The sequence below is a fragment of the Helicoverpa armigera genome, chromosome 3 (genome assembly GCF_030705265.1).
Source record: "Helicoverpa armigera isolate CAAS_96S chromosome 3, ASM3070526v1, whole genome shotgun sequence".
Taxonomy (NCBI): domain Eukaryota; kingdom Metazoa; phylum Arthropoda; class Insecta; order Lepidoptera; family Noctuidae; genus Helicoverpa; species Helicoverpa armigera.
Genome location: NC_087122.1, coordinates 2,585,542 through 2,603,208, shown reverse-complemented (window position 1 = coordinate 2,603,208; position 17,667 = coordinate 2,585,542). Strand labels below are relative to the sequence as shown.

At 38.4% G+C, this 17,667-nt stretch overlaps 1 protein-coding gene across 3 annotated transcripts in view; it reads left to right on the top strand.

The window, feature by feature from the left end:
* The window catches only part of LOC110383815 (protein bunched, class 2/F/G isoform), a 136,003-nt gene that overhangs the window by 115,290 nt on the left and 3,046 nt on the right, over nucleotides 1–17,667 (top strand). For all 3 annotated transcript variants that reach the window (XM_021344724.3, XM_049836291.2, XM_049836290.2), the window contains one exon: nucleotides 9,271–9,322. In XM_021344724.3, coding sequence (XP_021200399.2) covers nucleotides 9,271–9,322 — 52 coding nt within the window. The remainder of the gene's footprint in view (nucleotides 1–9,270; nucleotides 9,323–17,667) is intronic.

Genomic DNA, 17,667 nt, shown 5'->3' with positions numbered 1-17,667 from the left:
AGGCCGCACCGAAGCCGTGCTTATGCCACACCGTCTAGGTCATTACACTTATTCGCGTGTACGTACGCCTTATCGCGTTCTTATTATCGCATTAAACCTATTTCATTCGAGTATCGATCGATTCCGGCGACCGCTTGTAGAGAGTCTTGAATTTTTCGTGCGGCGAACACGAGCGGTCGCGCGTGTATCGCTCGTCCGTCGGATGACATCAGTTAAGCCACCACGTCCGTTGGAAACAATACGCGCTCAGTGTCCACGCCGTGGCCGTGTCGGACGCACGAGGACCTTCATGGAGGACGGACGGTGCGCGACGTGCGAGGCCTTAGGCCGCCGGAGTCTCTCTACGAAGCTGCTGCAAGTGGCTACCGCGCAGGCGCATATGAAGACATGCTCGCACGCCGCATCCCCACCTGAGCAGGTGCACGACTCGGACCTCGCGTCCCGGGCTCTTGCAGCCAAACGACGGAAGTCTATAGCTGGCTTCAAACTCAATCTGACGGTAGACTCACAACCGAAATCGACGTCCACCGAACAACCCCGATCGCCTTTCGCTCGTAGAAACACGTGGTGCTCGTAAGTGATCAATTTGTTTATATAATTCATTGTTTTTAGTTTGCGTTCATTGATTTTAATTTTTCACAATACCACTTAAACATTCATCACTCATACAACTTATATAAACGTCTGAACATCTTTACAAGATACTTTGTTGTATCGGCTACATATCTAATCGCATTTGTCGTTATTGTTACGGATTACGTGATTGTTTCTATGATTTGCGCACATGCTGTCATGTTGTCTTATCTTTGTGATACAATCTGTACAAGCTATCACAACATCTGCAATATTATGCCTCAATATAGATGTATTGTCCTCTCGTTACCTTGAATTAAATTGGTGCTCCTAAAATACACATTTTCTGACAAAGAGCGAAGGTCCCACACTTGCCTCAGTCACCGCGAGCTATAATGGACACGACCTTGGACCTATCAGCTCATAGATACAATCCCTCGCCGTAATCAAAATGTACTTAATGTAATTAATATTTCTAAATATAAAAAATCTCCAGATAGCAATCTTGCTTGATTTCATAACAAATAGCGAATACTTATTTTGATTATGTTGTAATAATCTACTCTGATATACGTTGTATCTGCAGTGAATTCAATTTAGATGAGTAATTGCACACTTTGTGCACTATGATATCTGATGTAAGCCGTTTGAAATTAATATCTTAAATAAATCAGCAATTATTACACTTGTTAGGTAAACTTTCAGATTTCTCAGATGCGGTCATGTGAATCTGGAAAAACTTTCTGCTTTAAACAAGATTGAAGCTCTATCTTTTAATTTGGAAGTCCCGGAAATTTCAATTTATGTGGCTCTGAATCTTGTTAAGGCAATAAAGAGCGAAATCAGGAACTTGTCACTTAAGAGCATTTCTTTCTACGTTAGCATCACTGGGACTACGAAAGCTTTTATCATACCCTATGTAGTACTCACTGATATACCATCTACCTTAATGTACATTGACGTAATACATTAGTTTTTTTACCATCCTCAATTCTGTATACTACCTATTTATTTTAGATGACATTACAATATTCCGAAAAAAAGTCGCTGGTTATTAACTTATTTTTTATATGATGCTGATGATGTAAACATCTTGAGAGCGTAACAAAAAAGTTAACGAAAAAGTGCCAGTACACAAGCTGCGTATAACCTGTATCTGTGTTATACTCGACTAGAATATTCTCAACATAAGCTCATTTATGGATAGAATTATATTAACTGTCAGTATGATCATCGCCGGATAAGTACTGATTATAATCATAAGCTAGATGATTTCATTCAAATCATGTGTCAATGGCGAATTAATCTGCAGTTAACTTCTAAACAGAATTGGCGCAACGATATTATTCAAAATTAACAGTACCATCATTATTTATCGTTGAGGAAGTTACTCGTACTTGTAACATGACAAAGAAGTCCGGAAGAAGAAGACATGCTTCTTCGACCCTAAAAGAACGGGTAACAGGTAGGACATGGATGATGATGATCATAAGTTGACATCTACAAAGGAATGTTGCGCATGTATCTTAGAGACAAAAGACAAAGATCATGCAAATTATATAGGAAAATAAGAAACATTACAAAGGAATTCAAACAGGTCACGTTTAAACTGTCAGTCACAAACAATTTATGCTAGCATATTGACGCAGATTGACATTTACAAATGTAATGCATCTGTATCTATAATTGTCTTCCAAGTTGCCACTTAGTGCATCTAGATAGGATCAGGTAGCTGTGTATGTTTATCAAGGCTATCAAGTTTATCGTATATTACTTAATTGCGATAACGTAATCTTTTATAATGTTATTCCTGATACTGATTATGTATTGTTTTATCACTATCTTTGCTATGTGATCTTTGATTTTGATTGATTGCCAACATCTTCACTTCAAGAGCATCCGGGTGCTCTTTGTTATGATGAGCTTAATATAGAATCAGTTTTTGTTAGTGCTTTCGATGATCAACAAAAACTCGACAAAACAGTAACAAAAACAAACTATCTCAGTAGGTACTTGTGTTATATAGAACAAGTTTAGAATGAAGGTGCTGGGACTAGAGTGGTACTGTACGTTTAATGAGTATTTTGTCTAAAATCACCTTACCGAATTCTCTAGGAGTATCCTTATTCTTGATAGTATTCATAACACTAATTGCATACAGAGTATCTTAAGTATGTCCCCAAATAATGTTAATGAGCATATCATCAGACTAATCATTGACTTTGATTCTTATTAACCGATCTTTGTTCAAGCTTGTAGCTTTGTGTTGTTATTTTTACTGTGATTATTTTTCAGCCGTGCAAATGAAAACTTCCATATTATGGGGTACAAACTATGTTTATAAGCCTTTTCAAGCCTATTGTTCCTCACAAAGCCTCACACTTAACTCTTCAATTATATTTTATGATGCATACATAACCACTCATAAATAATATTATTTACAATTCTGATGCCTAGACAGATAACACGGTGCATAGGGGCAACAATGAATATCTATGCGGTAACGTTTCCACTGGTTTTGTTAATAAAGATACAATTAATGTAGCGCCAAGGTTAATGAATATCATACACGTGTCAGATGTCATATCATTTATACAAAGTTCCTCTCGCTTTGTTAATATGTACCAACACCACGCTATGACAGGCATAATTGTGTAGATACTGCATACAAAACATAATTTAATATTCCAACTAGCTAATGGTTTACAAACAGTTACGAAAATAGTCTAACACATGATCATTTCATAATTTACGAATTTTGAAACGTTGAATCATGTTAAATAAATCTTGCAAAATTTTAGACTGGTGAGATTTATTTATGTTGGGAGATGAATTTATTGTTAGAATATAACAACAATCTACCTTGAAGTCTCGCCAAGCCACTTGTATTACTTGCAGGTTGTTATGCTTCTCGATTCATGCAAATTAGCATTTTGCGGATTGGAAACTTGTCGTTGTCCCATTGTGATGCATCGAATTTATTGCCAAGCCGTTTTAGTGGGAATCTCTATTGAGCTTTACTGTTAGGACTTTGTGTTCTGCATTCGTTTTATTTTTCTTACCTTTACTTTAGGAATTTAGTTTTTCTTTCCCATTTAACTTTAAATTCTTATCAGAATTTTAGCACCAGCTTAGTGGTTTGTACAGTTCTAAGAGAGACGGTCTTCGAATTTTGCAGCATTTTCTAGTCCTTATATTACGTGAAACTTGAACTCCAGAACAATACGCGGAAGCGCCGGTAGTAATGAGTGTGGCAATTGTTTGATGACACTCGTCTAGCCGTCGCTCTGATAACGCCTTGTTGAGACAGTCTTGTTTTCAGACTAGCTCATGCGTTCATTCCAACTGCAATTTCTGTCATTGCATCTTTCTCTTTCATGTTTTATTTTAAAGAGCCCTTTGCGTCTCTCCTTAGTATTTGTGCAAGCGTATCGTCTATTGAACAAAGTAAAATCTCAGGAAAGCCATCAGCAAGAGTTGCCTATTTTAATATCATTAGATTGAAATAACTTGATTGTATTTTTTATTCGTACTGCGTTTTAACTTTAAAATAACTGGAATGGCTATTCTCTTTGTTTTATTTATAATTCTAACAACAAAAAGCACTGACCAAATCTGGTTAGCCTTGAACCTACGCGATAGATTAATTTGAATGAGCTTCAGCATTAAATGCGAGGTGCGGCGACTGTTAGATTTATTCTCGTTTTTGAGGTACAACGGGTGTGTCGCAAAAGCGTTGCCTTGGTGTTTCGAGGCGCCATCGTAGCCCGTAGTAGGTAGAGTCGTGCGCGCGCCACTTGCTCCGATCCCCTCCCCCGCCGCCCCGCCTAGCTGCGACCGGCCCGGTCCCAGTTTGCCGCAACGCGTCGATCCGGTTGCCCGCGCGCCGTAACAAACATTTTTTTTACCATTGCTACCTCAGCACGCACAACGTTTTCCAACGCACAAAACAACAAAAACGGCTCCGTTGAACCCGAGGACGGGGACTCGAGGGTCCCGCGCAGTAAAATCGATAGGCGAAGTGGAAACCATGCAAACAAAACTTATAAGTGGAAGCTACACCTCCATCATGAACAAGCAAGATCTGCTCAGAGAGGTCGTCGTGAAGTACATAGACTACTTCTACCCCGTGTGAGTACCGTTATTATTGTAATTTGTCTGCAATGTGTTGATAACCTGACGCATTGCGGGTCCGTGGCTGGCTGCTGGCCGGTCGGCTGACGGTGGTGTGAAGGTTCTCACACTGGTCAGCTAATTACCGAGCCGGTAAGTCGGTGAAGGTTCGGCAGCAACGTGGCCGGCTGCAGCCAGACAAACCGTTGCGCCTGACGTCAGCGCCGCCTACAGCACATAGGTGTCCCTATCGCTTCACTACTGTATCGATCCGTTGCACTAAACACCATTATTCTTAAGGTCTAGGTCCGCTATATTGCCATTTTCAACCTTGTGTCTTTTGAATTTTGTCCGTTGAACCTGCTACTGCACCGCTGACATTCGCTCGTCAGACGTTGAACCTTCGTGTTTAAACTCATTCACATTTTTATTTTTAGTTGCCACCAGGATCTTCCGATGACTAATATGTTTTCACGGCCATAACCAGCCTCGCGTTAACTGCATAATTTCGTTTATTTCTACACACTAGAAATATATGGAGGAAGAATATTTAATTTATAACTGGGGCTATCATGATTTACTAAATAGCTTTATACTGAATTTATTATTGCTAGGTCAGGGCGCTAATACCGTTCATAATTAAGTCATTCATAACAGCAGTGTTTTATGAAATCCTAGGGAAAGCACCGTTGCGTGACCGTTTCGCGTGACAAACACTGACTACCAGCACATTATGCCCCTAGTGTCCCACTAATGCCCTTTGTGTCCAATTGGTTTTAGTGTTCACCTCCTACCAGCCATTGTTCTTTATGGACACGTGGACTACACTTCAGCTGTACATCACGTGATTTAAGTTTATGGCAAGCTCTCGAAACCTCAGCATTTCACAAAACGTTTATACTTTACTTCCTCCACAATCAACCACAATAACAAATCCTATCGACTACGTAGCTAACAATTCGCTCAATTGAAATTGTACAGCCACTCATTTCTTTGCGCTAATTGAAAGGAACTGTGAGTGTGTTATGAAACACGGCTGCAAGATGTAACGCCGGAGCCGCTGGCGCCAGCCATGTCGACACGATACCCAACGATTTCCCTTCAATGACCTTGCGCGCGCGCACTCGGCTTGCTACACGATAACAATACACGACCACATTGCACGCCGCCGATAGCACTGATAATCCTCTACTGCTAAACGTAGCTGCAAACAGTTTTAAATCTCTGCAAATTGTACACGCCGCTCTCGTGAATTATGATGATTACAAATTAATGCAACTGCAAGCCTAGATACTCAAATCAATGGATTTGATCTAAATAGTCAACAGTTTAATCTAATGGAGTGACTAATTGAAAGACTGCCGGTAGTGGACAAACAAACTGCCTTCAAAGTGTTCATGACTAACACAATGAATTTTCATGCGAATGGCATAATTTCTTCAGTGACCTTTGTTCTAGTCGGTATTACTGATGATCGACGACACAACACAATTGTTTGATGCATCGTGATTCATCGCACTTTATAGATATACTTATTTCGATATTGTTATCGTAATGATTTTGTCTTTGACGTATGCTAATTTACATTTGTGTATACGTGATAAGCGACATGTGCTCCTGCAGAGAATACGTGCTCAAATTTTTCCCTTCGCAAATTGCATTTGAAGAAACCAAATAAGTGCATTGTCCCGACATGACATGCAAGCTTGGATCATATCCAGCTACCTATCCAAGTCATAAGAATAGCTATGAATACTTTAACATGTGCATATTTTCCACATCTACCATCAATAGAGGATTGAAATTCATTTAAACAAATTCTTACTCAATCCTCGTGAATTGCCTTCTCTCTAAATCTTTAATAAAATTCGTGCGTTTCTTAACAAAAGGTTTCCATCAAACCAGTTTCTGTTAATTCACTAAACTCGAAGCAGCTACGGACAAGCAAGGCAGATGTTATTTTCGCCGTGATCATAACAGCAAATAAAAAAGAAAGCTTTATTGTTTTTGCTCATTATAACGAAAAATCTTAAAGGCTCTTTTGTTCTTGTTCGAGAGACTTGAACTCCTCTCGAGTCTTTGTTCGTAAGATGTGTTTGAAGTGCAGTAGATTTGATCTACGCAAACACGCACGTGCGTAGCGACAAAACGTTTATCTCTTTGTTTGCTTCTCTTATTTGCTTGACATATTTTAAATACTTTTTTGTTTATGTTCTATTTTATCACTCAACATACAGTGTATCCAGTTTCTTCGTTTGCTATAAGAATACCATAATTGTTATATGAAGTTTTTGGTGTTATGCTAGGATTTACTCTCCGTCGCAGCTCGGCTCGAACGACACTTTACTGCCAGATCCTGTGCGTTGGTTGAAGCGCATTATGGTATCCACTACTGGAGTTATATTTGGCAACATTTTCTTTTTTATGGAACGTGAAAGTCAAAGAGTCAACATGCGTTGTTAAAATAAATATACATTTTACGTGGGACTCAATGAATTTTGAACACTAGAATAAACAAAACGAGCCTGGCTCTGTTTAATTTGTTAATTATCATCGTTTAGCTGTGGTCTTGCTTGACGGAGAAATGTCGTCACCTTCACAAAATACTTTCTCCGCTTCTTGGGTTTCGCCGTCTTATGTTTCAACTTTTTCATGCACCTCTACGTTGGTGGTTTGCAATTTTGTCAACTCCTAAACTTACGTAATCACTCATAGAACATTTAAACAGGTATTTGTAGAGTTCCGCCTAGAGAAAGCACGTTTTTATTGTATGTCAACACACCTATAAGATTTAAGACTTTCAAAGATTATCTTGAAATCTGTTGGTATTTACATAATTAGCTGTTTGCACCGCACAGACGGTTAGTGCGGCAGACGCTAATGTTCCGGCCATTGTTGCGGTGGTGGTCATGTGGTCCACGGCCGTCGTTTCATATCGGAGAGCTCGGTGGCGAACCGGTCGAAATCGATCCGCGACGCGGTCCTCAACGGTCGAATGGCTTCAACTTTAACGTTGTGTTGTTCACCTCGTTGACGCGACACGGAATCCGTCGGAGAAAGTCAAGTACGCAGCCGTACGTCGTGCTACATACTAGCTACTGGACGATTACACCAGCGAGATTGGATCATAATGGGTAAGTCCGGCAATCGTTGCCAGTAATGGTATCTCTCCAGTTGCTAAGTAGACTGTGTCGTCATTCTCGCGCTGCAGTGCACGTGGCCGCCGCCGCGTGCTGCGCTCGTGACACGTTGCTGCATTGTGCACCATTGTTTTGCTGCACTTCGTCCAATTACAACTAATCATAGCCCCGACACGACAAAATTATGCATAAAATGCAATGCTGCATTTACAGTTACGAGTACGACACAAAGTTTCCACTTCAACGTTGGTGAGCTGACTTGTAACGTTACATCGAATTAAATTGACTTTATTTTTCTCAAATCTTGCTCGGCGGCCGGCTGTCTGAACGAATCGATAGAGGTTTCTGGGTCAAGTGTCCACATCTGGCGAGTGAAGACGTATTTCTTAATTTTTACATCAGTAGATACCTAGGGTGTTTGTTTATAACACCTCGTTCCACCTACACACACTTATGCTTTTACAATTGAGGAAATAGGGTACAGGCCACGTTAGAATTTAGTCCTCTATTGTTCCCTATTGTTGTTACAAATAGCGATCGGTTCAGCAGACGGGTCAACGCTTTTGCAATATTTATCCAATGCGCTCTGTGTTAGCGTAATCATCCGCACTGCAACCGACGGAAGCTTTTCTCAAAATTACCGGTCCGTGCTTATTTATTACTGTAATAATTACATATTAAATGTGCATTATCTTGGAATACGATCGCTCGCCCTTGCGCCACCTTTCCATTGCACCAATGCTTGCAAACGTCCGCGGTAATTGTACTGTGACGTACGCACAGCGATTGTTGTGGCGGCTATAATACGTGAAAGCGTTTCTATAATACGATTTATATTCGCATTCCGATGCACCGATAATATAATCAACTTGTCATTTACGTAAACAATAAATCTCCGCGATAATTTCGTTCATATAGAGACAAAGGCGTACGTATAGCGAATCGATAATTTTGCGGAAACTAGCAATTATATGGGAAATGTAAACGTATACATGCGTTTTACGCGTGAATTCTTGCATTTGCCAGGACGGCACGCGTCCGTGCGTGAATGAATTATGAATTATGCAAACATGATTATGGCACTGGGTTTCCGCATCCCGAAAACTTGAACGGAACCTTGTTCATAATATCTGTTGGATCTATACTTAATTAAACACGTTACGAATTATTCATGCACAATTTATACATAACTGTTGAGTGTTGCCAATGCTAATTCAATATTAATAGCTTAGAAGGTAATTTATTATGATTGCCACGTGCGTTCAGAACTGCCTGTTTTACCAAGTATTTACATAGGTACGAAAATATATTGTAAACAATTGAATCGCGCGATTTGATGACTCACATTTACATTGTTAGTTCTACTAAATGCGAACTCTTTTGTTTGTCATTTCCTTGCGTAATATTGAACATTGTCTTATAGTATTTTCTCTTTTTGTTACAGCGCATCGGGCACAAGCGCGGTGGCCATCGACAACAAGATCGAGCAAGCTATGGTGAGTACTTACATAATCCTATTGTCTCATAATTATGTAGTAAGTATGCCCCACGTGACACCAAATAATCTGAAGCCGTACTCACAAAAATACATAACATAAGAAGTTCAATAACCACAAAACCACGCGTTGAATTTAAGATATCGTTGTTATCCGTCATTTCCTTCAACATAAACTTAATAGCTTGTACAAGGAAATAATTTTTCATTTGATTGCCCTATTACAGTTGATACGTAACGTGGAAATTATAAAATCAGTCAGTCTTGAAGATTGTTTATATGCTCTTCCATCCACTCTTAAAGGCTACGGATCTAAGATAAGAGAAAAAGGAAAACGGTTCGATTCGAAACCCATTGTGCAGGTTTTCCCGCAAACAATAACAAATTGAATGATTGTTGCAATGAAAGAACTTGTCACGCACATATCTCATTCACGACTGCAGATATCATTGTTTTACAACGAAGTTTCGAGTTATTTCGAACATCAGTATTGGTTGTATATTTCACAAATGTTTGTTGTACTGCAGATAAATTAGAAGAACAGGAATTTTGTAAAACAGCCTTGCAAAAATGTATGGCACCGATTGGAACTAGGTACTTAAGACCTTAAAAAGATTAAAAATAAGTATAACATTCCAGTTTAATTTACTTAAGCTGATTTTATTACGAAAACGGATTAAATGAGATTTAGTTTTACCCGTTGAAATTATGGTAGATAACTTAGATTATAGAGATAGTAACTAGAGGTAAATTCATACCTTCTTGAAAGTTCTGGAACACTCTAAGCTTCTCAAATCCAGCCCAAAAACAAAGCCAATTGTATTTTAAGCAAGTTAAACCTAGCTACAAAACCTAATCTATAGAAACGTCCAATTCAACTCTCAAACCGTGTATTGTTTAGCTCTAGCCATAAGGAAAAGAAAACACAATTCCACGTCCATTCAACATTTTAAGTGTCAACAATCACTAGAAGTAACGTGATTAAAAACTAACCGCACACAACATAGCCAGTTCACGTGACTAGCTTCACTAAACCCTCCTTTATTCTCGCCGCTATTAACATTATTAACTTTAATGGAGGAAACGGCATAAAGTGTCATGTACACGTTTCGATAAACACTATGCATACATTAGTCCGGCTTATGTTCTCTTGATGCATTCAGTATAATCTCGCGGATCTTTTCTGCATTAGCAGTTTCTTAATCCTCTTCAAGATTATTAACTTGTATCCTTCTAGAATTGTTTTACGGGCTAGATCATTTGTTGGGTAATCTATTTCGGAAAGCAGTATTGTAATCGCTTTTTAAATTTATTTATAATCCTTTTTAGTCTCCAAAGTTTCGACTTTGTCTAATCTGCTTAAGATTCTCTGAAGTGCTTTCAACAATGCCTCTTGGGGAACACTCCATTTTGTTTTTAATCTGCTAAGGTTTGTTTCATGTTGACATTTATAAAATTGATCCACGTCCTGAATAGCTGTATCTGCCAATCCTGACGGGCACTATGATCGATTAATAGGAAAAATGCCTCATCTAGGCTGCCATCTATCAAATTATGTTCTGTATCATTATCGTTTCCTTCTGAGTATTTAAGCTATCTGTCGCGGAGATTCCATCGGCAAGCGATCATTAGTTTTTATTGGCCATCGCGTTGCAATCCAAGAGATCCAGAGTGTGGCGTGTCAGTCGGCCGCCGTGGTTCCGCATGCTCTCAATCCTAGTAATTCGTGGAACATTTTATAACCGGCTTTGTGGATGCCGCGTCCCTTTTGTTCTGTAAATCGCCGCATTCAGATAAACACCATGCGTGGACGGCTACGCCGCGAGTGAGCGATAACTTTCGGATGTATTATATCAAACAAAATTACAGTATAGCTACTGATATCAACAGTTACCCAATAATTTTGTGTCAATGAACTGTAATTCCAATTTAAATATTGAATCATGTACAACAGTAGATTGAAGTTTACAGCGAACTGCAAATACACACACTGCATGTATTTGTGATGATGCCAAATAAATATTTGCGGTCGTAAATTATAAGACCGCATTGAAGGAAACTTCCTAGAAATATCGGTCAGTTGTAGCGACGACCGATATCGTGCTGTATTCAACATAATGCCGATAAATGCGCTCTCAGACATCAAGAACGAAGCATTCGACATTATCGCAATTTTTCGCGTTTCACGCCGAATCGTGGCCATTACCATTCCGTTTCACGCAGCAGTTGCGTAAAGATGCAATCTCCCGAGAGTTTATCCGTGTTTATAATAGCAATGGTTGAACTGCATAACACCGTTATTAGATCGTAGTCACCATTTGAATTACTAATGACTTCCCTTTTTTAATGGCCAGGAAACGCGTCCCGTTCTGCCCCGCAGCATATAATGCCATGAGACTGCATTTTATGTCGTTTTGTAAATTGTTTATGATACATGAAATCGTCGCTTTCAAGACTTGATTGACAAACAATCTGCATTTTATAATGTAATTCAAGCGCATTGCGTTCATAAATGTCAACTCTCTGTTCCATTTGCACATGATTAGATTCTCAAGACATTTGTATTATTTACACTGTCGGTATTGTTAACGAGACAATGCAACCTTTGTTTCCTATCTTCCAAATATTGCGTCCTACATTTTAAATCACTTACATAATTGTCTAACGTGTCAAGTCCTACTTGACATATGTATTTTATTTATCGCTGTCTCAATAATAATATAGTTTTATTATTTTCTGTTCAGATTCTGGTTTTATTTTTGCACAAGATTCTCGCTTTGTTTTTATTATTGTAATCTGGGTGGGCGCAACATTTGCAACAGATTTCACTTCTTCCATCAAGTACATCTGCTATCGCAATTGAGATTCATCGTCGTGCACTATTGGACGCGTCTCACATCGTCTATAATTAGCCGACGCAGATGGCCTCAAGCGATTGACCCCAATCCAGCCCTAATGCTCACTACCATCGCATCATAGTATTTTTATCACTCCTCACAACACGCTCGTGCAGTCCTCCTGGCTCCATATATGTCGTTATCTTGCTACAATCTATTGTCAACTAATTAATTGTATCTGCTCCGATCACTTTGTTAGCCACGCTTGTCGTTTTATTGCTATTTATTGATTCTTTTTCAGACCGGTCGTTTATTTTTAGCCCATCTCAATGGCATTGCCATTTACTTTTCTCATAACTTAAGTTATGTTCACGTCACACCTGTTATTTTTAACAAGCGTACCAAATTGTTGTAAATACGTAACATTGTATTTAATTTGGTTATCAAAGCAGTTAATTATCGTACCGTAAAAAATATTTCACCATGCACCTACACACACCACAAAAAAGACACGTACCTTTTTTTGTCGTAATAGTTTTGATAATCTCGTATTTACATAATAGTCCTGTTTGTTTTATAATAGATGTAAAACTCACAATACATAACGAAAGTAATTGAAATCGCAGCTTGGGAAACAATATATTTTGCATAAATTTTAATGTACACAGTAGTAGCTATATTAACATCTCAAGCATCAGGCCAACGTGGCGCGACCAGTATTAAAACCGGTCCACCTTGAAGAACGCCATCTTACATGGCGCACGATGAATGTACCTGCAGATATATATTTTGGATTCAGTTGTACTCGGGTTCTCGCCGGTTTTCGTAATATCTACGCCTAACGTTACGTCATCCTGGTAGATATGTTTATGCGTACCGCCATACTGATGTGTAGCAGCCATAGCTTACACCACTGACCCGGTTTCACGCATCTGTTCAAACATAAATTTCTTTGATTCTGGTCAACCGTTTACATTTATTCTATTCTTTAAAGTTTCTCCCTGATGATTGATGCCAAGAGTTTGTGCAGTAGGATGTACCATCACAACACCCCGTTAGTTTTTGTCGTGTTTCCAAGATGTCATTAGCAAGTATTATGAAGGCGGTGTTTATTTGTTCGGAGGTGCGTGTGGAAATTTTTATTTGCTCCAAGCACCATCGTATGCTAATTCCCTCGTTGTATACGTGATTTGCATGAGCCAAACGTGACCCGACGGGAATCGGCCGGCCAAGAATAGACACGGAAGGAAAGCCGGCACTGGCGCGAAGCTGGAGTGGAGACACGTGCTCTCTTGATTATGCGGCCGATTCGTGAACGCCCACCAACTGGATAAAGACCCGGAGACGTCAGGAGGTCACACGATTCGGTCGCGTGCCGCCAATAACGTGAACAAGCGTCGAGTAATTTGCAACTAAGAGCGGCTTCGAGAGAGCACGCGCCTGATCGGAATCGCATCACGAACCCAGGAAACGCTAGAAAAGTTTTCTTGGAAAACAAACCTGCTGCCTGTAATGAAGCCGTTGTCGCTTCACTAACGGTGTCTGTCTGTCTGCCTGACTGAATGAATGAAATCACGTCACAATCGAGTTTAAAGTTTTGATTCACGATCACGACTCATCTTTAGCTTATCGTCGTGCTAAAGAGCAACCAAACCAAACCAAATCAAAAAGTAACCAAAGGGTTACTTCCAAAATACTGTTATAACTCTACCACAATCTTTCGTAGTGAACCAACATTGCAAGAATTTCCCATGGCTTAAAATCATATACCTGAAATCTAAATTTCAAACTGCTCCAACAACAATAACTCATAAAAATGAATTACTTTCCTTGAGAAAAACGTTTAAAGATTCTAATCGTACGATCACTGTTTCGTAAAACGTAATACCAGCGTTAACCTTGCCCATACACAATATCTGCACTGTCCTTATCTGTTATTTATTTTTCGATATTTATCATATTTCAATGCTAAAATATTATCTAAGTATTGGAAAAATCTAGTATCTTTGGAAATCTACCAGAGTTTAAAGTAAATCTATAGATTACCACAATCGTACACATGCGTTAGTAGATAAACACTAAACAGATTGCAAACACTACGGTAAACATGTTTTCGCTGAAAATATCCCCCATATTTTTTTGCTGTTAGCCTTGCGTGTTGATGGTATATTTTTTTAGCTTTAAAGTAAATATTTCTTTGATCCCCATGTTATTGGAATTCGCTGTTTATTTTGATCAATAAGAGTTAGTCGTCATTTTCAAATCAATCGCTTCGATTCTTAAACCACAACAGAGTCGTCATGTTCCCTATATTTTCCGGTTTGATGTTGTTATTCATCTCTTGTGCCACCTTTATAAATAATTATGATGTTTATTTTTCTTCGATACAACCGATGGGATGAGTATTGCAATGACATCACCTCGAAGGGTCAAACGGCCAGTCTTGATTACGAATGTGTTTGACCGCTACAGAACAATTTTCACTTGTTTGTTTTAATTTATCGCAGTGATAACGTACGGCTACGTCAATACATGTTTACACTTATTTATTTCTTGGATTATTTTATAAAGTTTATTAATTCCATAAGGAAATTGATAAGAGCGTCTGGCTGGACAAGGCAGGTCAAGGATTGGTACGGTACCAGTTATTAGGAAGACTGACCTTAGGCCTCGGATGTTATCGCAAGCTCCATAACAAGAAATAGAAAGACGGTAATAACAGATAATGCAAGTGAAACACCAACCTTTACAGATACAAATGAAAGTGCTAATGAGAGAGATTCGGAAATTGCGCAATAAAAAAGGTGCCATGAAACACTGAACAATAAAGTTGTAAATATACCACATTCAGAAATTGTGTCACGAATATTAATAGACCATTGTTTCCAACTGTGTAAATATAACATAACATAAGGTTCCATATAATGATAACAATATATGATCTGCAGAATACTTGAACAGCTGGTTTTGAAATAACTTTGCTGAAAATACCTAGTTTTCTATTTGCAAATTTTGATATCACAACTATTTCTGGCATTTTACCTTATTTATTATGAATTCCAATAACTTTATTAAATGTGGTTAGTTTGCAAAACATAATACCTGCTAATTTAATTTTAGTACACAATATTCGAAGGGGATATAGAATAATTTATGAGTTGACAGAAAATGGTCCTGGTCGTTGATAGTAACTGCACTAAGGATATCCTTAGTGCTTAGCAAAAAGCTTTTAGCATATAAGTGTGGTCATGGTGAAAACCGAAAGAGTAAAGGAACCCATGTGTGGACAACCGTGCCTGACCACTTTTACGAATGCTTATGAAAGATCGATAACCTGTTCCACAAGCTAATGCATATTGATGAATAAGTCAATCCCACAAGTAACATTTATGGACATTTAAAATGTACGTCCAGATAATTTCAATTAATACGAGAAGTCCATCAAAGATCTTTGGACGTACATTGTATGTTGAGTAACCTTATCAAATTACTTAATTACCATTAAATTACGCTATCTGTGTTTATTCTGCAAACTTTAAATTGATATTATGTCACGGAATGTACCAAACATAATGTGATTGATACTGAAAAATAAGAATAATACAAAACATCATTAGCAACATTCATACCTAAATCAACATTATTAAGTCTGATAACGAATACAAGATTATTTTTTGCCACTATGTTATTTACATTTTGTATATGTTAATTAGTTTTTTACACACACAGCTGGCCTCTGTTTGGCAATATGGCTGCTTAAACTTTGCTGTATATCGTCAATATATTTCTAATTAAATAGATCTACAGCACATCGGTCACATATTTAGTAAACATCAGGTTCGCGGTGCACCCAATCAAACGCTTTACTAAAATCCAAATACAGTTCATGTACATATTTGTATTGTAAACACGCTCGTATCTATCGGTAGGATCGTTACTATTGGGACTGTTGATTGTAGGCTTGTTTTGATACTCACTGGCACACATGCTGTGTACAAACATAATGTTTTATAACAGCGATGATGTCACTAATACAATTAAATTAAATTCGCTGTCTACTCCAACTATTTACGCGTTATGTTCAACTTCAAACCTGTTTTTGTTACCTTTGTTCTACTTTAAATCGACGTTTTTCTTTGTTTTGACAATGTGCCTGATAAAAATGTGTTTACGTAAGTTCAGCGTTTAGCCGGATACGTGTAATTCTATTTCAAAGATATCTTTTTTATTGATAATTCTTAATCTTGGATTATAGTATTTTTAACTTACCTATGGCAATAAAACATTTTTAGAAGTGCGCGTCGGTCTTTATCTGCAAAAATAATTTTCCACTTCTATCATAATGGGGTCCCGTGATGACATGAATAAATCTTCAAGATAGACTGAACAAATCTAGATAGAGATCACAATGAATGGTACCAGTACTAACCAGGTGCTCGCATGTCGTCTTGTCGCCGCGTCCGGTTATAATTAAAAACAATGCGACAGGTTTTAACGTATGCCCTTGGACTGGTTATATCATCGGACGCTGTATTTGGTGCGTGGCTCCGCAAAAAGTTCAGTGCACTCTTCGCTGTATAACTTCCATTATTCACTTTAAAACTTTTCTTTCTATGCATTATCTTAAAAAATACCTTTCAAGTACATGTTTTCATTCCCTATCTACATATATCTTATTCACCTACTGACATGAAAATGTAGGTAAACAATGATAAGTGCTGTTTTACATCGCAAATAAGGTGTTCACGATGGCGAACTGCGTCTAATTACTGTTTTCCATTTGTATTAATTTGCACGCGAAATTTTCTAGTTTCTCCTGAACTTGTTCTCAATTGAGCGCCAATATATTCTGTGATGAGTACATTGGCGCCTCATCAATCTGTTAGTGACGCGAGCCTCAATATTGTCTAACGAGATCCGGCGCAGACCGGTGTAATTTCAGCACGCTGATTCTTATAATTGAAGGTCGCGACACCCACGGAAGAGCAACCACACTCAATAAGAGCTCATAAAGCCTTCTATTTTTAAACTGTTCTAATTATATTATTAGTGAAATCCACTCATGCGGCACCTCATTTAGCCACTCATCGAGCCTAAGTGCATACATTGACTCACCAATCTTTGGGATGACTCGAATTTTGCTCTCAAAATTGCTTCCACGCTCTTTTGCGTAGCCGCTGCGTTGCGTAGCGTCTGTAGGCGTTTGTAAAATGTCTTAAGAATAATACAAATTCTTTAGTCCGCAATTCCTAAGATCGCAGTCGATGAATGGTTCTTACATTCTAGCTGATTTATTTATGACATTAATTACAACATTTTATTGTAATTAAGTATGTTAGCATTCAATCAGAATTGCAACTTGCTCTAATATGTAGCATTATTCTTGTTGCCGACTTATTTCATTCATTATCCGCATTCTACGGGCTTTTATAAATAGCTGACGTCCTGTATCTAGTCTATTGATGCCAATTCCAATAATGTCTACATTAAAATATTCTATGGTTTCAGC